This window comes from Dictyostelium purpureum (assembly GCF_000190715.1).
Source record: "Dictyostelium purpureum unplaced genomic scaffold DICPUscaffold_46, whole genome shotgun sequence".
Taxonomy (NCBI): domain Eukaryota; phylum Evosea; class Eumycetozoa; order Dictyosteliales; family Dictyosteliaceae; genus Dictyostelium; species Dictyostelium purpureum.
In genome coordinates, this window is record NW_003519383.1 from 87,678 (window position 1) to 110,129 (window position 22,452).

The following is a 22,452-nucleotide window of genomic DNA, read 5'->3' on the forward strand; positions in this document are numbered from 1 at the left end:
ATTAGATTTCTTTTAAATTGGGGGTTTTTTTTTTTTTGAAAAAATTTTTTTATTTTTTTTTTTGATAACTTTTTTTATTTTTTTATTTCAACAAAAAAAAAAAAAAAAAAAAAAAAAAAAGTAATATTCTTGAATAAGGTACTCCCGAACATTTTACACAACCACCGAAACACTCACATTAAATATTCAATATTGAATAATTCTTTAGTTATTATTAAATATCAATTTTTTAATGTTGAAATTAAAAAAGCAATATATTATGCGAGGGGTAAAAAAGATTTTCTAAAAAAGAAAAAAAAAAAATTAAAATAAAATAAAAATTTAAAAAATAATAATAAAATTTTTTTTTTTTTTTTAATTATTTTATTTATTTTTTTTTTTTTAAAATTTTTTTAATTTTTTTATTAAATAATTTAAAACTTTTTTTTTTTTTTTCTGAATAACAAAACTATTTGTCATACATCCTAAAAAAGAAGGTGTATCCATCATAAAATCGTTATTATATAGTTATATATATATAAATTATATTATTTCTAGAAAATTAGAAAAAAAAAAAAACAAAACACAATAACAACATAAAAATACAATAATAACAACAACAATAAAACTCAATTTTATAATTTTTTTTTTTTTTTTACATATAATAAAAAAATAAAAAAAATTAAATAAAAATAAAATAAAAATAAAATAAAAATAAAATAAAAAGCACTAATGGATACATCATATAACCAAAAGTTTAGAAATGCCCTACGTTTTGAAAACGAGGAAAACAATAAAAATAACAGCAATACTAATATAAATACTAATACAAATAATAATACAAAAAATATAAATAATAGTGAAAGCAACAGTGATAATAATAATATAAATAGTAACAACAACAGCAACAACAACAACAATAATAATAATAATAATAATAATAGTGGTGATAGTATAAGTAACAATAACAGTAACAGTGGCAACAGCAATAATAAAAACATATCAAATAATATAAACTCAACATATGGTGTAAATAATTTTTTAAATAATTTAAATAAAATGGATAAACCAACTTTTAATTTAGCACCAGTTGTAAATATAGATATAGATGATTTGGGTGATAAAATAAATAGTTTTAAAGTTGTCGATAATGCTATAACGAGCTCATTAAATTCGAGTTTAGCAAGTAATAGTAGTAATACAAATAACATAAGTAATAGTAATACAAATATAAATAGTAATTTAAATATTTCAGCTACAAGTAGTGGTAGTGGTAATAATAATAATAATAACAATAATAATAGTAATAATAATGGTTCAAATTTAATAAATAATAGTAGTTATAATTTAAATTCAAGTAGTTCAAATTATAGTCAAAGTCGAATGAATAGTAGCGGTAATTTTAATATTTTAAATTCGAGTCTCAATAGTAATAATAGCAGTGAAACTACATCACCAACAATGGATAGTAAATCCAAAAGAAGATTTTCATTATATGTTTATCAACACCCAACTGATGAACAAAAAAAACATATTTCCGAGTTATATGGTTACAAAGAACACCATAGTGATCATGGTTATAAATATACTCACGAGTCTGGTTTAGATACCGAAGAATCATCATCTGATAGTTATTCTATTGATCAAAATAAAAGAAATAGTGCTTCTTTATCAAGTTCTGGGACTCCTCCAAACAGTAGCACACCAAAGGCAACTTTTACACAAACTATTTTACCATCTCAATCCAATTTAAAGCTATCACCGCAACAATTAATTCCGCAATCAAATAGTTCCCAATCACCATCGTCCCAACCACCCATAGTTCCAACTTCATTTGTACCACCTCTATCACAAAATCAAAATAAAACATCATCGACAACTACAACAACCACAACAGCTCCACAAAATACAATTCCATCAATAAATAAAAGTAGTAGTAATATACTGACAAATTATAAAGAAGAGGTGGCAGCAAAATTATTGGAACCATCAAGCGTAGATTTATCACAAATACCACAATCTTATTTTTCGACAAATTATAAAGCAACATCAAATTATGCTGGTAAGCCATCGCAATACTTGGACGACGAATATGATGAAAAGAAAGCAGCAGCACAACCAATCCAACCACCATTATCGACTGCTAAGGACTGGAATGCAGAGTTTCAAAATTTAGTTTATAACGAAAAAATTGAAGGTTATAGAGAATTAAGCAAATTGGCTCATGATTTTGTATATACTGCTAAAATTTATGGTAAGGTTATTATTTCCGAATTAACTTTACCATTACATTTAAAAACAATTAAACCAATTAATATTGGTGGTGTTGCTGGTGGTCATAAATATATTGCATTAGGTATATTGTTTAAAGTAAGTATTATTTATAATTATAAAAAAAAAACTTTAAAATTTAAAAATATTAATATTTATTTTTTCATTTTATTCAAATTTTTAGTTAGCCTTAGATACACAAGGTTTATATGTTGGCGATCAAAATGCAATGAAAGCAGCAGGGCACGAATTAAAGGGTTTAATGAGTTATTACAACTGTAGAGTTGAAGGTTTACACCATCCATTAATGGCATTAATCGATTACAGAGGGTACCGTTTGGTTGCAATGTCGTTATTACCAATCAATTCAGACACAATCGTATACGGTAGCAGTGATGGTGGTATATCAGTACATAATGCAAATCAAGAGTTTAATAATAAAATGATAGAATCAGCTAAAATATTAAATATTAAAGGTCATATGGTTGGTAAAGATATCCAAAAGAAATTGTATTCTTGTGGTGATATTGAAGGTCATATAGGTTCAGATGATAAATTTTATTTATTGGATTTTGCAAGAGTATTTCCACCACAAATGAGATTGTTTGACAAGGGTCCACCAACTCATTTGTTCGAATTAACAAGACCAGAGTTAGTAAAATCAAATTCAACTCCATTATCATCTGACGCTTTAACTGGTTGGGGTAAATTTGATCCATTAGCTTTAGAACATAACAGTAAGTTTTTTTTTTAAATTTAAAAACAGTATACTTAAATACAAATATTAATAGTTTAATTTAAATTTTAATAATATAGATGAAGTTAAAGAGGCATCATTTAGATTGTTTTTGAAAGTTATACCCGAGTTATCAAATTATTTAAATAATATAGAAATGGACAAAAGAGAAATCCATTTAACACAGGAAATTCATAGAGTTGGTGTTAATTGTAGACATTTGGGTTTGGTTAGAAGAAAAGTTAAATGTAAATCTATTAGAAAGTTTTTATTGGATGAAATTATGGCAAGAACTATGAAATCAGAAATTATGGCATTATTTAGAAGTAAAATGAAAACCGCAGATACACCATCTGAAGAGCCATTTAAAGAGGTTGTTGTACAATATTTAAATGGTATTTTTAAATACGAGCACACTCCAGAGGGTAGAGTTTGGCCAAAGAGTTTAAAGAAGGCTATAGAAAAGAAATTCTTTGGTACTTTTCAAATTAATGATTCAAGTATTAACCAAATTACTTTTGAACAAATTCAAGGTAGAAAGTTTGACGAGGATGCAATCAAGCGTTATATTAAAGGTGCATCATATACCGGAGTCGAGACAATGTTTGTCGAGAGTGTTGATATTCAAGAGGTTATGAAGCGTTTTAATCAATTAACTGGTGTTGGTTTAACCTCAAGAGCTCTAAGAGAGATTACCAAGAATGATGGTGTTCGTTTAGTACAATCTGATGTCAAAAGAATGAAAGCTAAAGTTAAAGCTCATCATTTGGTAGAGTTTGCAGAAGGTATGGTACTTTGGGATGAAGCTAAAAAAGAGAAATCAAGAGAAAATATTGAAGGTGCTTTTTGTCCATGTCCTGTTCAACTTATAAATGGTGGCGATGGTGCAGATAGAATTACTGATCGTCTTTTTGGTTTGGCAGATGAACATTTCCGTTCGGCCCTTTCAGTATCACCACATAGTGCTGAAGTTAGTGCCAATTGGGCAATGATGTTAATGGAAAGAGCTAGAATGTCAAGAGAATGTGTACCACAGGAAGCTGATTTATACTATAACGCTGCAGAAGAGAAAGTTAGAGCTTGTTTATCCGATGGTGGTAAACCCAAAATCGCTCTAGAAAATGTTTTATTAGAATATTCAGAGTTTCTTTGTATTTGGGGCACAACTACCGATCAAACTTTGGATTTAAATGAAGCTAATGGTTTAAAGAGTAAAGTTTTTAGTAGAGCCAGTAAGAAATTAAATGAATGTATTAGAATAAATCCATCCAAATTTGCATTGGTCTTACAAAAATCAAAAATTATTGACAATCTTTTCCATCAGTCTAGTTGCTTTAAACAATCGGCAGCTGTTTATGCAGCTGTTTGTACCATTTGTGATTGTTTAATTCAATCTTTTCCAAATATACCTAAACAATATTTTAAAGAAATTGCTCAAGTCGTTGTTTCAAATTTAAACCCAGCCGAGTTAATGCGAAAAGATCCAGAGACATCAGATAACCCAATTATTGCAGAAAACTTTTTTGAAAAAATTAGAATCGCCAACGAAATACCAATTAAAAATGTAATTTCAATGCGTAAAGACGAATCTGAAATCAAGAGACTATTAGAAGAGAATCCATTAGAGATTTTAAAAGCAGAAATGGGTGTAATGTATTTACGTTATGGTTACACATCTCATGTTTATGGTATTCAATGCTCAAAAAGACCACACACCAAAATGGCATCAATCAAACTATTTAATAAAACTGGTGGTCTCTTCCAAAGAGGTATTGACATGGACTCCTATAATAAAGAATATATGTTGGATCACATAAAGAAATTCACTTCATCAAGCCAATTTGTTGAGTTTTACCAATCAATAATAGGTTGTCCATGTATTATGGAATTTGTAAAAGATAGATTATCAAGAATAGCTCATATGTCACTCAAGGATTGTAATCATTTATCAATCGAATTTGTTGAGGGTGTTATAGAGTTATCTCAACGTGTTAAAATGTTGGTGTTAGATGGTTGCACCCAAATTACAAATGATACAATCAAATTAATCATAAAGAAGTTACCTCACTTAGAAACCCTTTCATTAGCTGGTTGTCAAAATATTTCAATTATCATTCCAAACTCCACATTAAAAGAATATCAACAAGAAAGACATGAAAAACAAGAAAAAGAAAAATGCGAAAATAAAATTTGTTCACTTTTTGATAAATCAAGTTCATTCAGTTCACTAAATAAAGAAACTGGTGGTAGTGGTGGTAGCATCAGCAGTAGCGGTGGTATCAATCATTATCATCATTCCGGTAGTAATAGTGTTGGCCACAGTGCTGGTGCAACTTTAGGCGCTAATTTAAATGGTCTCAATTCTTCATCTCCACACAGACATAGCATTTCTGCTTCAATTAATTTAAATTTACCAAGTTCTTTAAATGGTATCTTATCATCAACATCACCACTTTCATTATCAGCTTCATCTTCATTGGATTCCTTATTGAAGCCATTTATATTTTTACAAAACTTAAATTTGAACGATTGCAGAGCTATCAACGATCACCAACTTATAAACATTGCCCAAATGCAACTACCATTGGTAAATGTTTACTTGAAACGTTGTAGTATAACCGATCTTTCACTTATTCAATTAATTCAAAACTGTCCAAAACTCTCAATTTTAGAATTATCCGATACCAATATTACAGATCAATCAATTAATGCCATCGCAATTAATTCAATTTCGTTAAAAGAGTTAATATTGGATAGATGTGTTAATATCAATTTCCAATCAATCGAGAAATTGGTAAGAATTGTTCATGACATACGTTTACTCTCTCTTGCAGACTGTCCATTAGCCGCAAATGATAATACTCTTCGTCTTATTGGTAAATATTGTTCAGGAATACAGTTTTTAACATTATCACGCAACCCAACTATAACTGATTCAGGCATGGTTAGCATGGCAAAACACACAGTAAATCTTTTAGAATTAAATATCAATCAATGCGTTAATCTAAGTGATGCCTCAATTAATCAAATTTCAATCAGTTGTCATAAAATTCGTGTACTTAAAATGGTTGGTCTTAACAATGTAACCTCATTAAAACCAATTGGATCTCATAGTGCCGAGTTAGTACACTTGGATATTTCAGAGTGTCATAAGATTTCAAATGGTTTGGGTGCAATTGCAAAAGGTTGCTCAAAATTAACTACTTTCAAATTAAGAAGATGTTATGGTTTCAAAGATGCCTCATTACTTTCAGATGATGGTGATTTACATTTAATGCAACGTTTAACCGTATTGGATTGGAGCCATGTCAATATAGAATTCAATGCTATTCACTCTGTTAGTCATAGTTGTCAATTTTTAACAAGTTTAAATATCTCTTATTGCAAAAGTTTAAATGATAACGCTTTAGAAAGAATTGCAAACTCTTTGGTAAACATTAAAAAACTCAAATTTGATGGAATCATTAATATAACGGATGATGGTGTTAAATCATTATCAGATGGTCCAATATTCAACACAATCGAAGTACTCTCTATGGTTGGTTGTAGAAAAGTATCTGATATCTCTGCTTATCACATACTCAGATTCAATAATTTAAGAAAAATTTCAATTGGTGGTAGTTTAATGACAACAAATGGTGCCGATTTAATTGCTTCAAGTTCATTTGAATTGGTTAAAATTCATGTTAGAAATTGTTTAAATATTAATGTTAATCATTTAATTGAACATCACCCACACATTTTAATTGATACAACACAAAAAGATTATAATGTATTTATTTAAAAATAACAAAAATTATAATTAAAAGTAATTAAAATAATAATAATAATAATTAAAATAATAATAATAATAATAATGGTTATAAATTAAAGTTATAATCATAAAAAATAAAAAATTTGTATATATAGAACCTTAATTTTTTTATCTTTTTTCTTTTTTTCTTTTTTTTTATTTTTTTTTAATTTCATTTTTTCTAATTTCATTTTTTTTAATTTCATTTTTTTATTTTTTTTTTAATTTTTTATTATTATTTTTTGTGTTGTGATGAAAAAATTTTTAAACAATAATTATTTTCTAAACACAATTATTTTTAATAAAACACATTTAAAACAAATACATATATTTAAATTTAATAACAGTTTTTTTTCAACAAATAATAATAATAACAATAATTTTAAAATGAAATTCCAATACCCAGAGGCAAAGAGGGAAGATACTTTTGACATTTACAAATCAAAAGAAAAGGGTGAGGTTAAAATAAATGAACCATATCGTTGGCTTGAAGATCAAAATTCAGAAGAAACAAAGGTAAATATTTATTTATTTATTTATTTTATATTTTATTTTTTCAACTCACACACAATTAATTTTAAAAACAATATATAATAGAAATGGGTTAATGAAGAAAACAAAGTAACTAGATCATTTTTAGATGGTGATGGTAAAGGTGTTTCAGAAAAAATTTTAGAAGAGTTATTAAAAGGTCAAGATTATGAACGTTTTGGTTGGTTTAGAAAGAGAGGTAGTAAATTATTTTTCTCAAGAAACCCAGGTACCTTAAATCAAGATATTATTTATTTAATGGATGAAAAGAATGGTGGTTTTGAAAATGCTATAGAATTTTTAAATCCAAATACCTATTCGAAAGATGGCACTTGGAGTTTAAAGAGATTCAATATTTCAAAGTCTGGTAGATTTGTAGTTTTTAGCTATTCCAAAGCAGGCTCTGATTGGGAAGAGATTGGTGTTAAAACTGTACCAGATATAGTTTCAAAAGATGCAGAAATTAAAACTTTAGAAGATCATATTGAATGGTGCAAATTTACCTCAATTACTTGGGATGAAAATGAAACTGGTTTCCTTTACAGCAGATTTCCACAGCCATCTTTAGGTGAAAATGAAGAAAAAGGTACCGAAACAGATTCAAATATAAATAATAAGCTTTATTATCATAAAATTGGAACTAAACAATCGGAAGATATATTAGTTTATGAATGTCCAGAACATCCAGAATGGATTTTAGGTTCAAATTTCTCAACTGACTTTAAAACTTTATTCATTTCCATTTCAAGAGATTGCAACCCAGAGGGAAACCTTTATTTAATCAGAAATTTTAAAAAGGTTTTAAATAATGAAGGTAAAAAAAAAAATTTAATTCCAAAAAATATAAAAATAATTGTTTTATTAATTTTTTTTTATACATATTACTACAGATAAAGAATTCAAAGTCGAAAAGCTTATTGATGATTTTAATGCAAGTTATTATTATATTACAAATCAAGGTGATAAACACTTTTTCCTTTCAAATCTCAATGCCCCATTAAATAAAATTATTAGTATCGAGATTCCATCCACTCTTCCAAAACAAAAAGACCTTGTAATTAAAGATGTTATCAAAGAAAGAGATTACTTAATGGAAAGTGCTGATGTTACAACTTTAGAGAAGTTTTATGTATCATTTGTAAAAGATGTTAAAACAATCATTCAAGTCTTTGATTTCAATGGTACATACTTAAAGGAAATCCAATTACCAGGTCCAGGTACAGCCTATTTATCAACCAATCATTTCCACAATCATGTTTTCTTAACTTTTACCTCATTAGTATCACCATCAACAACATACTATTTCAACTCTGAAAACGATGATGAAATTAAACTCTTCAAAGAACCAAAGATTGATGGCTTTGTTCAATCTGACTATGTTTGCACTCAAATCTTTTACGAATCACCAAAAGATAAAACCAAGATTCCAATGTTTATTGCTCATAGAAAAGATTTTGTTCAAGATGGTAATAGTCCATTTTATATGACTGCTTATGGTGGTTTTAATATTCCTTATAGTCCTTCATTTAGTTTAAGAAATATTTATTTTATTGACAAATTTAAAGGTGCCTTTGCTATTGCAAATATTAGAGGAGGGTAAGTAGTTTATAAAACTTTGTGAATAATAATAATAATAATTATTCTAAAATATTTTACTAATTTATTTTATCTAGTGGTGAATATGGTAAAAAATGGCACGAAGCTGGTTCCTTAAAGAATAAGCAAAATTGCTTTGATGATTTTGCTGGTGCCGCTGAATATTTATTTAAAAATAAATATACCAATCCAAATAGATTAGCAGTTAGAGGTGGTTCTAATGGTGGTTTATTAATGGGCGCTTGTTCTAACCAATATCCAAATATTTTCAAATGTGTTATTGCAGATGTCGGTGTCATGGATATGTTAAAGTTCCATAAATTTACAATTGGTCGTCATTGGACAAGTGATTATGGTAGTAGCGATGTTCCAGAAGAATTTGATGTATTAATTAAATACTCTCCTCTTCATAATATTCCAAGCGATACTAAAGAGTATCCATCCATTTTAATTGCCACTGGTTCACATGATGATAGAGTTACTCCACTCCACAGTTACAAATTTGCCGCTGAACTCCAACACAAGCTTGGCAAGAAAGTTGAAAATCCACTTTTAATAACTGTCACACAATCTGCTGGTCATGGTGCTGGTAAACCTTTAAGAACTATTCTCTTCGAACAGGCTGATGTCTTCAACTTTATTTCAAAATGCATAAACTATGATTTAAAATTTTAGATTATCCTTTTTTGTCAAAATTATAGTAATAAAATAAACCTGTTAACAAATTTACTAGGAAAGGTGATATTAATTTGAAAAATTTTAAAAAAAATTTTAAAAAAATTTTTAAAAAAATTCAAAATTAATTTATTTTTTTCTCTTTTTTTTTCATTTTTTTTTTTTTTTTTTTTGCAAACAATAAGCTTATTATCTATCTTTATAAATATTTTGGTTTCATAACATAAATACACAATAATACTTAAATTAAATTAACTAAAGAATGCCACCAAAAAAAAAACCAACAACAACCACAAATTTTGTGCAGCAATCATCAAGTTCAAATATAGCGATCCCAGCAACAATAAATTTAGCAAATAGCACCAATAGCACAAATACATCAACTTCAGCAACTGCAAGTACTGCACAAAAGAAAATTCAGTGGTATTGGGCAGGTGATAGCAACAACAGTACGGGAAGTGTACAAGATATTTTAATAGAATATGATTCAAAGATAAATTCTGAAATTGAATCACAATTTCAACAATTTCAATTAAAACCAAAATCAATTAAACTTTCAAAATTCAAAGTCGATAATGATAGATATATTAATTTTAAAACAATGTGTCAAACAAGATATGATGATCCAAATAAAAATAGATCTGTTGAAAGAAAAGAAATGTATATATGATTATAAATCAATATTAATAATGTCAATAATATCAATAGTTATATTTTATTAAAATAAATAAAAGTAAAATATTAACGATAACAATTTTATTATTTTATTACAGCATCCCAGGTACTGCACCAACAGCACCATCAGTTTCAATTAAAGGAAGAGATAAACCAAAAAAAAGAAAATCTACGGATTCAGATAGTGAAAGTGATAGCGATAGCGATAGTAGTGACAGCGATAGTAGTGACAGCGATATTAGCTCGGATTCAGATAGCGATGATGAGGATTATATAGCAAAATGGTATTGGGCAGGTGATAGCAATGGTGGTCCATCAAAAGGAGGCGGCCATCAAGATGTTTGGGTTGAATACGATAACAAAATGTGTAAAAATTTAGAAAAAGCATTTCAAAATAATGATAAGAAATACAAGGTTGATAAGGAACGTTTTGTAGATTTACAAAATATGTTACAAAGAAGGTGTGATGATGAAAGTAAAAGAAGAAATGTAAAAAGAGAAGACCCAAAGAAAACCAAAAAAGCCAAAAAATCAAATGTTTCAACTGCTCAACAAATTAATAATGCAATTAACGCTGTTGCTTCATCACATGGCACTACTAGCACAGCTGTTGCTCCAATTACGAAAAATGCAAGCAGCAAAAGCATATCAGATACCACAACAACAACCACTACTACAGCAGTCTCAAATAATAAAGCTACACTTGCACCAACTATGAGCCAAATTTCAATCTCAAGCATTATCAAATGTCCAGACACATGGACCAATGTTGACTCTATGGACTATAAAGAAATCGATATTAAACCATCCGAAAGTGAATTCAAATGGATGTCTAAACTATTCACCAATACTATTGCACCAATTCACAAGGGTATGGCAACTCTTTCACCAATTGTTTTTAATGATCTTGTTGTTTCAAGAGTTACCAGAATTCAAAATCCAATGCAATGGGTAAGATATCACGGACGTAAACAAAAAATTTTAGACGATAATAAAGGCAAGTGCTCCCCAATCTATAGTGTATTGACTGATGTTTCAACTGGTCCAGAGGTTGATAGAAATGCAAATGAATTCTTTTTGTTCCATGGTTTAAATATAAGCTCTATTACTGGTATTGCTAAGTTTGGTTTTGATCCACGTTTTTGTTCTTTAGAGGGTATGTATGGTGCTGGTTTATATTTTGCTGAAAATTCTTCAAAATCAAATCAATATTGCCATGGTAAAAGTATGTATAAAAAATATTAGCAAACAAATAAATAGCAGATAGACAAACCAATGTTACCAACAATGTATTAATTCTTTTTTTTTTTAAACACTTAAAAGGTTGCACAGCTTCTGGGTTTTTAAGTTCAAGTTGTCACTGTTCAGCTAAAGATGAAATCTGTATTTTAGTATGCCGTGTAACATTAGGTGATGCATTAGTTGAGAATGTATACCGTGGAAATACTAAAGGTAGCTTTTGGCATGGACGTAGAACAGAACCAAAGAAACCCGATGGTGTTAGTATTTATAATAGTGTTGTTGGTGAATCAAAACCTAACTATGGTCCAAAAGCAGCTCTTCAATTAAGAGAATACATTGTTTATGAAAGTAGTCAAGTTTATTCAGAGTACAAAGTTTATTTCCATCGTAAAAAATAATAAAACTACAAGTATATAAATAATTTTTTTTAAAGTCTATAATTTTTATTTAACTTTTATTTTGAAATAGTTTTTAATCTTTAAAACTTTATAAATTAAAGTAATAAGAATTGAAAAAGACGATAAAGATATAAAAATATAACCCAGTATACTATTAGGATATTGGGTGTATTGGTTTAAATATCTTGAATTATATAAAACAAATGTAATTAAAACCAAGAAACTTTGGGAATTTTCGAAATAAAATCTTGATTTCTTTTTAAAAGGTTGAAAATATACTTGGAGTATTATTTGGATACTAAAAATAGAAGGAAGGGCTACTTGCAAAACTTTTGTATGGGAAGCTAAAAATGTTGAGAGTACACAGTAAATAAAGCTAAAAACCATTGAGGATGGGAACCAATGATAAGATTTTAATTTTAAATGTGAAAAATAAACTGCTTTTTTCATTAATTCTCTTTGTGATTTGATAATATCTTTTCTTAATTTTTCTCTATCTTCTCCTTTGGTTTCTTCGCTTGGGCTATTAAAAAATCTTGAGTTTATATATAAGAAGTGATTAAATAAAAGCTTTGGTGGATAGCATTTGGTTGCTAAAAATATACAATAAATAATAACTGATAAATAGTAAAAAAGAAATACACTTCCTATTGACATTCCGATAATATGAGATCTTGTATAACACTTGATATCTGTGTCATATAGCAAATAATAGTGACCATTAATTTTTTGGCAATTAAAAGTTGTAGAAACAAAATAAATAGTGGGTATTATAAAAAAAGTTGAAACTGATACAAAATATTGTATTGCTGTTGGTGCCAGTGGGTTTTTCTGATCTGTTCCTTTATATTTTGCCCTGATAAAATTCTTCAATGACCTCAGTATTGTCGAAACTGTGGTAATAAATAGATTTGTGACTAAGCCAATATAATATTTATAATAATAGTCTAAAGCTGGGCTGGTGCATGAATTTGAGAGGTAGTCAATTCTTAGATTAAATATTTGAAAAAATGTATAGTTTTCGATGTTTGTTGATATTATACTAATTAATTGAACAGTGGTAACTAATGAAAATAATATTGTTCTATTTGGCAAACTGCAAAATATTAAAAGTATTATTAAAAATGAAACCAAAGCTATATAACCACCAATTATATTATAATTTGTTTTATCACAACTGACACAGTAATTACCAGATTTTGATGTACCTTTAAAGCATTGGCCACATAAAACACCAGTATGGTTTAGTCTACATATTAGAGGTTGGCAAATATTTGGGTTGCAATTATAAATATTGATGGGATAGTAATCCTTTAAAAACCAATAACCCTGATTCCAGAAAATAGACAAACCATCAGGACAGTTTAAATCACTACTACAACTATAGCAAGTTAGGCCATTATAACCAAAAGTACCCGGTGCACAGTTTTGACAAACCCCATTTTCTAGATATTGATATTTTAAGCAATTGACAATAGTTTTTATTATTGATTCTTTATAAATCACAAGGTTTTGATTTGATAAAACAAAAGTAAAAGTAAAGTTTGAACCAACTGACCCATTAAGAACTCTACTTGGAGATGTAAATAATATTTCTCCGTTTAAAGGCACTAATGGTTTGTTATAAACTTTTCTACCATCTTGATCGTAAATGTATAAATCAACCATATAACCATTATTTATTTTTACTGAATTATTATAGTAATCTAAAAGTAAAACTGAAAAGGTGAATGGATCTTGATGTTGAATATCTGAATTAAAATATATCAATAATTTTGAAACTTTTGATGTAAAATCTTGTCCATATGGAGCCGTATTATTTGAAAACTGGTTATCACTCAAAATTGTTTTTTCTGGATAATATGTAAAAATTGCACCACCACCATCATCATATGCTATATTATTTCCTAATTCTGAACCATTTATAAAAGATAAATAATTTGAATCTAATAATATTGAACCTCCACTTCTTAAGGCTGAGTTTTGAAAAAAAGTTGACCCTATAATTTGGATATGATATATATCATCACTATTACTATTGCTATTACTGTTACTGTTACTGTTACTGTTACTGCTACTGTTACTGTAACTGTAACTGTAACTGTAACTGTAACTGTAACTGTAACTATTGCTATTGCTATCGCTATCGTTATTACTACTATTATCACCGTTTTTGTCGGAATTTCTAAAAATCACAGAAACACTACCCCCATTTAAAATATAAGAACTTTTATCTAATAAATCTGAATAAAAACCATTTTTAGCCATATTTTGGTAAAATTGGCAATTATTGATAATAACTTTTGAATCTAATGAAAATATAGCAGCTCCACTTGTAGCCAAATTACCTGCAAAAGTGTTGAATAGTTCTAAAACTAAAGTTGATTGTTCTAAATAAATTGCTCCTCCAATATGAGCTTGTGAGTAGGTGAAAGAATTACTACTCATCAATATGGTGCAATTAAGGAAATAGAAATTTCCACCTGCTCCACCAATATTTGTGTTATTGTTAAAAACTGAAGTCTTCACTGTAACCTGACTGTTTGTAAATGATAATGTTGGTGTTGTAAAGGCCAAATTACCCCTAACATTACAGAGTGACATTAAGACTATACTACTGTGGTCTATAATTGATGAATATGTTCCATATGAGGCAGAGTTACTATTTACAAAAAGAGTTGATGAGATAGTATAGTTTGAAGAGAAAGAAGAAATAATAGATGATGGAGCAGTATTCTTCATAAACCCACACGAATCTATTGTACCATTTGAAAAACTGATTGAAATAAGTGTCGATAGAATATTTTCTACAAAATTTGAATTATATATATAAAAATTGCTACTAGTTAAAGAAATAGCCAAAGTCACCAAAGCAGAATTAGAAATGAAATTGCTGTAGAGGACTACTATATGAGAATTTTGTGAGACTATTAACGCACTATGAACTGAATTATTTTGAAAATTGGTGGTTATGAACTTAACCGATGAAAAAGAAAAAAAGAAACCCCCATTGATAATATTATTTGAAAAAGAAAAGACACATTGATTAAATTCTAAATTATCACAGTCATTAGAAATGGCAAATGGATAGTTTGAAGAAGAGGAGCTAACGATTTGAAAACCTTTAAAAATAAAATTTGAAACATTATATAAATTGAGACCAGAACCATCCAAAGATAAACTTGAACCATTAATTATAGAATTGGTCCAATTACCCATGCTTATATTTTTCATATTTACCACATGTTTAGTACCGATTGAATCTGTGATGTTTATACCATGCAATTGAAGCTGATCAACATCTTCAATATTTAAAGGATAGGAGCTGTAATTAAATCTTGAGAATAGAATAGTGGCAGTTGCCAAACTTTTAAGATACACACACCCAGGGCTATATGCTAATATTGAATTTAGAGTACTATTGGATAAAGTAAGATTAAAAACATATAAATCTCCACCAACAACTTCCAATTCGCTACAATACAAATTTGAAATGAAAGCAACATTAATGATAGCAGTTTTTTCATTGAGAGATGAAACCAATGTAAATCCATAGTTATTTACAAATGTCGTATTTTCGATATAGATTCCATTATTTGACAATACCAAGTTTAAAGTGGATGATGAAATTTTGTTTTTATTATTTTCGAATACTGAATTCAATAATGAAATGTTGAATGTCCCATCGCTTAATACAAGATTATTATTATTGTAAAAATGTAACCCATCTAATATAACACTGCTATTTTCACTTTGAATAAAAAGATAACCATCTGGAACTCTTGAAGCTGACATTTGGTTAAAATGAAGAGTTGAATTTGTTGCCGAAAACAAGCGAAAATTTGAATTTAAATATTGAATATTATTTAACACTACCTGAGAATTATAAAAAAGTATAAAAGGTGCATCCATATTACCAAATGAATTTGAAATTACTAAATTGGTAATATTCCCAACTCCAGAGATTCTTGAGCAAGGAAATATGTTCATTGTATATGGTGTTATAATGAATTCTATTACATCTAAAACTATATTATTGATTTCAAAGATACTATAAATACTAAATAAATTCCTTAAATTTTTTATTCTACTAATGTGCAACCCATCTATATATAATTTACCAGTAAAATATGAATCTATAAATTGAACATCCTCCCCATCAAATACTTGAACATTATCAATACGGACCACTACTTTATCAGAATCTTTACCAGTAAAAAAAAACAATGGATTACCAGTATAGGTTATATTTGAAAAAGATGAATCTACAATTGAAACACTTGATACCACGCCATCGTTGAAATAAGATTGATAAGCACAAAGACCATTTGAAAAGATATTGACAAGAGTAAGATTTGTGTCTTGAATTTGCATTACTGAAGAAGTACAGAAAAAGAAAGTTGAATCGAAATAAACAGTTGCTAAAAAAGACCATACAAAACTTCCTAGCTCAACACCCATTTGTAAAGAGCCACCATAAGCCGATAAATAGGAATAAGGGCTTAAAAAAAAAACACCCATATTATAAAAAACATTATATAATGTGTTGTTATTGAATTCCAATCTTGAGTATTGGGCCATTGTAAATGTTGTATTAATATTATTGTTATTATCTAAATTGAAATTTAAATATTGAATCTGAAATGTGGTTGCTTGTTGAATATTATTTTTTGTAAAACTATCTTGGGCATTAATAATTTCACTGCATATACTATTCGATTGGTTTATTTGGTAAAGTGATGGAGATGAAACGAATAAAATACCTTCGTAGTCATCGGACAACTCTACATTGAAAAGGATACCTTCTTGTGCTCCTATTAAACTGACATTTTTCCCTCTATTAAAAATGGTTTCGTCGCCACTAAAACTATAATCTGAAATTAAATAAACACTATAACCAGGTGAGACTGAATCGATTGCTTTTTGAATTGTTTGAAATGGTGATTTTAAACTACCGTCACCAGTTGTGTCACTACCATTATTTGATACATATACATTTGATTCTAAAAAGGAAAAAAACAAAAAATAAAATAATATTCAATTTTTTTTTAAAATAATTAATATAACCCCAATTAATTACAATTTAAATAATTAAATTTTGAACATACCTAAAAGTATTTTTGGATATTTATATATAAAAACATTATCGATAGAAATTTTTAAACTTGAATTTTTTGAATATATTACATTTGAGGAAAAAGTTAGATTATAATTAACTCCACCCAATAAACTATTTTTTATGATATCTATATTATTTAAAAGGGTTAAATAGTTTGATTTAAAACCTTGGCTACACTCTGAATATTTGTAATAAAATAGCTTTTTTTCATTAAAATAAACTGAGAGATCTATATCATTATTTTCATCATCTATTTCAGGCTTCAGTAATTGAATACTAAACTCTAGCTTTATATCATAATTTATTAAATCAATTTCTGGTACATATACTTTTTGATAAACTGAATAAAACTCCTGAACAATTTCTTCGCTACCACTTTCTATATAATCTAAATCTCCATCATTTGAATTATTGTAACTCCCTTGAAATAATAATGAGCACGATAAATGATAATAACCATGGCCACATTCTATTTTTTCTGTATCACCTTTCCAAGCAAAATTTTCTTCAAAACCCCAATTATTTACATAATTATTATAATCGGGCGTAACGTCACCACTTCCTAACCCTATGGAAGATTTAACAAATATATAATTATCATTTAATATAAATAACAAAATATAAAATATTAATTTAATCATTTAAAAAAACTAAATACAAATAAAATACGCTGATTAAATATTTATAATTTTTTTATGTATAAAAAAAAAAAAAAAAAAAAATCCCAAAATTTCGCGTGATGATGTTGATTCGAATTTTTTTGAAAATTGGTCGTAAAAATATTTAAAAAATAAAAAATAAATAATCGCCATTTAAAAAAAAAAACTTTTATATTTTTATTATTATAATAAAAAAAAATTATTAATTAATTAATCCATGTATTTTTTTTCCTTTTTAATTTTTTTTTTAGGCTTGGGAAATCAATTCGTGAAGCTTAAATTTGTTTCTAATATGTGGTCTAACATCTTCTGCATTTGATAATAATTCTAAAAATGGTACTAATTGGAGCAACTCTTTGTCATTTTCATCTTCAAACCAGGATTCGATTGGAATACCATTGTCAACTTGGAAACCAAAAGATTGAGGTGAATTGTCAATAATTACAACTTGTTTTAAATCTCTACCCAAAACTGAAAGATCCTTTAAATAATTACCATCGACATAAACACATGAATCACGGAATAATCTGTGCCTAAAATAAATAAATATATTAATAATTTGTTAAGAAAAAAAAAGGTTTTAATTTACTTACTTTATCTTTTTACATGGATCAATAATATTTAAAAGCTTGTTTGCATAAACTTCTTGGGAGGCTGTAAATATAATGACTTCAAAAATTGTTGAAACTTTATGAAGGAATTCTTCAAAGAATGGTCTCTTTTTAGCAAATACTTGATACTCTGTATTATTAAAAAATACTGGGAAAATTAGGTGTGGTTGATTTAATGGTTCTGTGCTGCAGTGAACAAGGGTTTCATCGAGATCTAAAACTAATGAAATTTTTGGTGATTCATGGTCTTTTGGTGGAAGTGCAACAGGTGGAGGGCAAGTTTGAGCATTTGCTAATTGTTTAATAAATAAAAATGGGTTAAATTCATCCTCTTCTTCTTCTTCTTCTTCCTCTTCAGAATCATCATCACAATCTTCATCGTCGCAGTCATCATCCAAATCCTCGTCGCTATGATAATAGTGATTGTAGTTTTTGGTTTGATCTTCTTTTATTACTATTGATGTAGTTTGTTGTTGTTGAAGATTATGGAAAAATGCTGGATGCGATGGTGGTGTAGTTGATGTTGATATACTGGTTGAGGTGCACATTACAGTAGTTGTGGTTGATGAATCTGAGTTTGTTAAGGTTGATGAGGATGAGGATGATGATGATAACAATATTATATTACCCTCAACATTTTTTATTTCTTCGATTTTTTCATCAAAGTTATTTTCTATTATTAAATTTTTAATTGTTTGAGAATCTGAATCTTCTAAATCACTTATAGAAGAGTTTAAGCTACTAGTTGTACTATCTTGTTCTTGCTCTTGGTAATTTTGGTATTGGTGATGTTGTTGTGGTTGTTGCTGGTCATTATTTATATTACAAAAACTATTTATATTACATTGTTGATTATCATCATCATTTAAGAAATTTATAACCCTCTTTTCTCCTTTGGTAAGATCATTACAAAATACCTCCTCTTCATTGTCATCAACTCTATTTCTATCTATATTTTTATCTTCATTATTACTATTAATATTGTTGTTATTATTATTATTATTATTATCATTGCCACTATTTATTTCATTATTTGTATTGCTGTTAATATCGTCTAAATTGGGAATGATTGAATCAGTAGATTCATTAAAACTACATGGAATATAAAAATTTGAAGAGGGAACTGAAAAACTAGATTGTTTTAAGAGTTGTTTATTTGTTTCTAAATTATTATTATTACTGTGTTCAGTGTTATTATTTTCTAAAATTGAGGAATCACATTGTCTAAGTTTTTTTTTTACTGGTAACTCTAATTCATCTTGTTGTTGATGTGGAGATTTGTTATTAAAAACGAATAAATTCTCTGGTGATTCAATTGAATGTTCCTATATTAAACCTTTGTTAATTTTTTGTTTTATTTCATTTTTATTTTATTTTAAAAATACTTACATGTAAAATTTCTAACATTTTATTTTGAGTTTTTAAACCAGATGACATATTAAAACTAGTTTAATTAAAAAATTTATAAATTATTAAAATTTATTTCTTTTGTTTTTATTTATAAATAAAAAAAATTTTAAACTATTGTTTGTAGGTTGGTTATTAGAGTATAAAAAAAAGTTCCTAAAAAAAACTACTATCTTTGAAATTTACTAACTTTATTATTAAAAAATTTTGTAGTGTTATTTTTTATTAAAATATACAAAATATAATACTAATTATAATTGAAAAAACAACTATTTTATTTATATAAAATAATTTGAAAATTAAATAAATTTAATTATTTTTAAAAAAAAATTATAATAAAATTTTGAAGAAAAAAAAAAAAAAAAAAAAAAAAAGATATGTACAGTTATTTGTTGTGTGTTTTTTATTATAATAAATTATAAAATTAAAAGATAAAATAAAAATAAAAATTATTTTAAAAAAATATAAAAAAAAAAAAAAAAAAAATAGTATTATTGTTTGTATGGATTCATTAATTTCTTAGATGATAGTTTATTTATTTATTTATTTATTATTAAAATATTTATTATTTCTTTTTTTTTTTTTTTTTTTTATTTATATGTGTATTTATTATTTATCCCGGAAACAAAAAAAAAAAGAAATATAAATCCCCAACAAAGAACCAACAATAATAATAATTCTGAGTAATATTGTTTTATTAATAAAAAAAAAAAAAAAAAAGTAACATCAAAAAAAAAAAATTTTAAAAATATAAAAAAAAAAATAAATTAAATTTAATAAAAAAAAAAAACTATTTTTTTATAAATTATTTTTAATTAAAAAATAAATAAAAATTTTATGATAATAAAAATTAGAATTGAAACATATACCGCAAGACATGTTTTGGTTGTAAATTTTTATCATCTTCTTTAAATAGATATTTTTTCTGAAAATGATTGAGCAAAAATATCATACAATATATTTAAATGAAAAAAAATGATATCATCACCATAATATCAACAAAAAAAAAAAAAAAAAAAAGCTACAATCAAATAGATTTAAATAGTACAAAAACTAAAATAAAACAAACAAAAATGAAAAAAATGAAAAATAAAAATTAAAAATATTATCTATATTTACTTTTTTCCTATTATTATTTTTTTTTAAATTCGAAGTTTATTTTTATTTTTATTAATCCCTCCTAATATACCTATAATGGAAATTTATTTAGGAAAAAATAGATATAAAATTATTAAAAGAATTTATTTATAAAATAAATATTTACTATTATTATTAATTTTTATTATTATTATTATTATTATTATTTTATATATGTCTCACAACTATTATTTTTAAATAATAATTATATTTTAAAAAAAATTTAAAACTACAGTTAAAATTTTAATTAAATATAAAATAAAAAATAAAAATAAAATTAAATAAAAATAAAAAAAACAAATATTATTTATGTATGTATTAAAACAACTAGTTAAAAATATAAATAAAAATGATATTAAAGAATATTTTAAATTAAAAAATAAAAAAATTAAAATAAAAAAAAATAAAAAAAACTGTGTGTGTGTTTGTTTTTTTTGGTGTGTTTTGTGTGTTTACTCTCAAAAATAAAATAAATTTAAATAGAAAAAAAATAAACGTTAAGTCTTATAATGTTGGTTGTTATTTTATGATAATTACTAATAATATGGATTATAATTAGTAATAATAATAAAATAATAATTAAAAAGAATAAAAATAATTTACATTCTATTTTTAGTATTATATATATATTTTTTTTTTATAAAAAAGGATAAAATGGTTGCCATTAAATTAAAAAATTGATCAAAAGCTTTTTTTTTTTTTTTTTTTTTTGTTTTATATTATTTTATTTTTTTTTAAAATTTTTTTTTTATTAAATTGTATTATTATAACAGGATAGAAAGGTGGAGGGGGGAAAAATTAAAGTTATATGAAGATTTGACGTTTATGTAAAATGTAATACGAGTGGTATAACAATGACAAGTATAACTATAACAACAATGGCACCAATAATAAGATTTAATTTCATATTTCTGCACCACATCTGTCTTCTGATTGTACCAGTTTGTTTTTTGAAAAGACGAGCATTATTGCTCATTGATTGAGTTTTATCTTGTAAATTTGAAGCTTTATCATGATTGTCTAACATAAGACCAATGTTATTATGCATAACACTTTTAACTTTATCTACTTCTTGAAGAATGTTTTGAGTTTTTGATGGTTGTGGTGGTTGATTTGGTCTACATTAAATTGATAGTTAATAAATTAATTAATACCATACATTATTAAAAATAAATAACAATAAAAAAAATAATAAATAAAAATATTTTTTTTAAACATTATTGTGATTTTATAATTTATTTATATTATATATTATTTAATTTTATTTATTTTATTTTATTATTTATATATATCTTTGCTTAAAAATAATACTTACGAGGCCATTTTTATTTATGTGTATTATAGTTTTTTCTTTTTTTTTATGATTATGATTTAATTAGAAAGAGTAAAATATAAAACTATCGATTGGTGTTTTTTTTATATATTTAAAAAAAAATTTAAATTTATTATAATTGAAACTTAACAATAATATAAAATTATTATTATTTAATATTAACGAATTGAATAAATAATATAATATATAAAATAAAATAGAAATATGTGTGTGAAAAAAAAAAAAATTTCAAAAAAAATTCAAAAAAAAAAATAAAAATTAAAAATTAAAAAAAAAAAAAATTTATTTTT

The 22,452-nt window shown here is 25.9% G+C and overlaps 6 protein-coding genes across 6 annotated transcripts; 3 read left to right on the forward strand and 3 right to left on the reverse strand.

Moving 5' to 3' along the window:
* Positions 1 to 711: 711 nt before the first annotated feature.
* On the forward strand, positions 712 to 6,893 carry DICPUDRAFT_97054 (uncharacterized protein; the record flags this gene model as incomplete). The annotated part of the gene is made up of 3 exons (XM_003285428.1): positions 712 to 2,349; positions 2,435 to 2,987; positions 3,067 to 6,893. The coding sequence occupies 3 exons, from the start codon at positions 712 to 714 to the stop codon at positions 6,768 to 6,770; spliced, it is 5,895 nt and encodes a 1,964-aa protein (XP_003285476.1). The 3' UTR covers positions 6,771 to 6,893.
* Positions 6,894 to 7,097: 204 nt separating this feature from the next.
* On the forward strand, positions 7,098 to 9,707 carry DICPUDRAFT_53590 (uncharacterized protein). Its single transcript, XM_003285429.1, has 4 exons — positions 7,098 to 7,295; positions 7,377 to 8,124; positions 8,201 to 8,906; positions 8,984 to 9,707. Exons 1-4 carry the CDS (start codon positions 7,167 to 7,169, stop codon positions 9,579 to 9,581), a joined length of 2,181 nt encoding a protein of 726 aa, XP_003285477.1. The 5' UTR covers positions 7,098 to 7,166; the 3' UTR covers positions 9,582 to 9,707.
* Positions 9,708 to 9,843: 136 nt separating this feature from the next.
* DICPUDRAFT_149379 (uncharacterized protein) lies at positions 9,844 to 11,896 on the forward strand (the record flags this gene model as incomplete). The annotated part of the gene is made up of 3 exons (XM_003285430.1): positions 9,844 to 10,241; positions 10,355 to 11,481; positions 11,580 to 11,896. The coding sequence occupies 3 exons, from the start codon at positions 9,844 to 9,846 to the stop codon at positions 11,894 to 11,896; spliced, it is 1,842 nt and encodes a 613-aa protein (XP_003285478.1).
* A 45-nt stretch (positions 11,897 to 11,941) lies between these two features.
* Positions 11,942 to 17,656, reverse strand: DICPUDRAFT_76420 (uncharacterized protein; the record flags this gene model as incomplete). The annotated part of the gene is made up of 2 exons (XM_003285447.1): positions 11,942 to 16,899; positions 17,005 to 17,656. 2 exons carry the CDS (start codon positions 17,654 to 17,656, stop codon positions 11,942 to 11,944), a joined length of 5,610 nt encoding a protein of 1,869 aa, XP_003285495.1.
* A 255-nt stretch (positions 17,657 to 17,911) lies between these two features.
* On the reverse strand, positions 17,912 to 21,174 carry DICPUDRAFT_91512 (uncharacterized protein). Its single transcript, XM_003285448.1, has 4 exons — positions 20,812 to 21,174; positions 19,675 to 19,729; positions 18,268 to 19,610; positions 17,912 to 18,207 (listed from the first exon to the last, which is right to left on the reverse strand). The coding sequence occupies exons 2-4, from the start codon at positions 19,720 to 19,722 to the stop codon at positions 17,922 to 17,924; spliced, it is 1,677 nt and encodes a 558-aa protein (XP_003285496.1). The 5' UTR covers positions 19,723 to 19,729; positions 20,812 to 21,174; the 3' UTR covers positions 17,912 to 17,921.
* A 427-nt stretch (positions 21,175 to 21,601) lies between these two features.
* Positions 21,602 to 22,316, reverse strand: DICPUDRAFT_91513 (uncharacterized protein). The gene is made up of 2 exons (XM_003285449.1): positions 22,145 to 22,316; positions 21,602 to 21,947 (listed from the first exon to the last, which is right to left on the reverse strand). Exons 1-2 carry the CDS (start codon positions 22,150 to 22,152, stop codon positions 21,653 to 21,655), a joined length of 303 nt encoding a protein of 100 aa, XP_003285497.1. The 5' UTR covers positions 22,153 to 22,316; the 3' UTR covers positions 21,602 to 21,652.
* Positions 22,317 to 22,452: the final 136 nt, after the last annotated feature.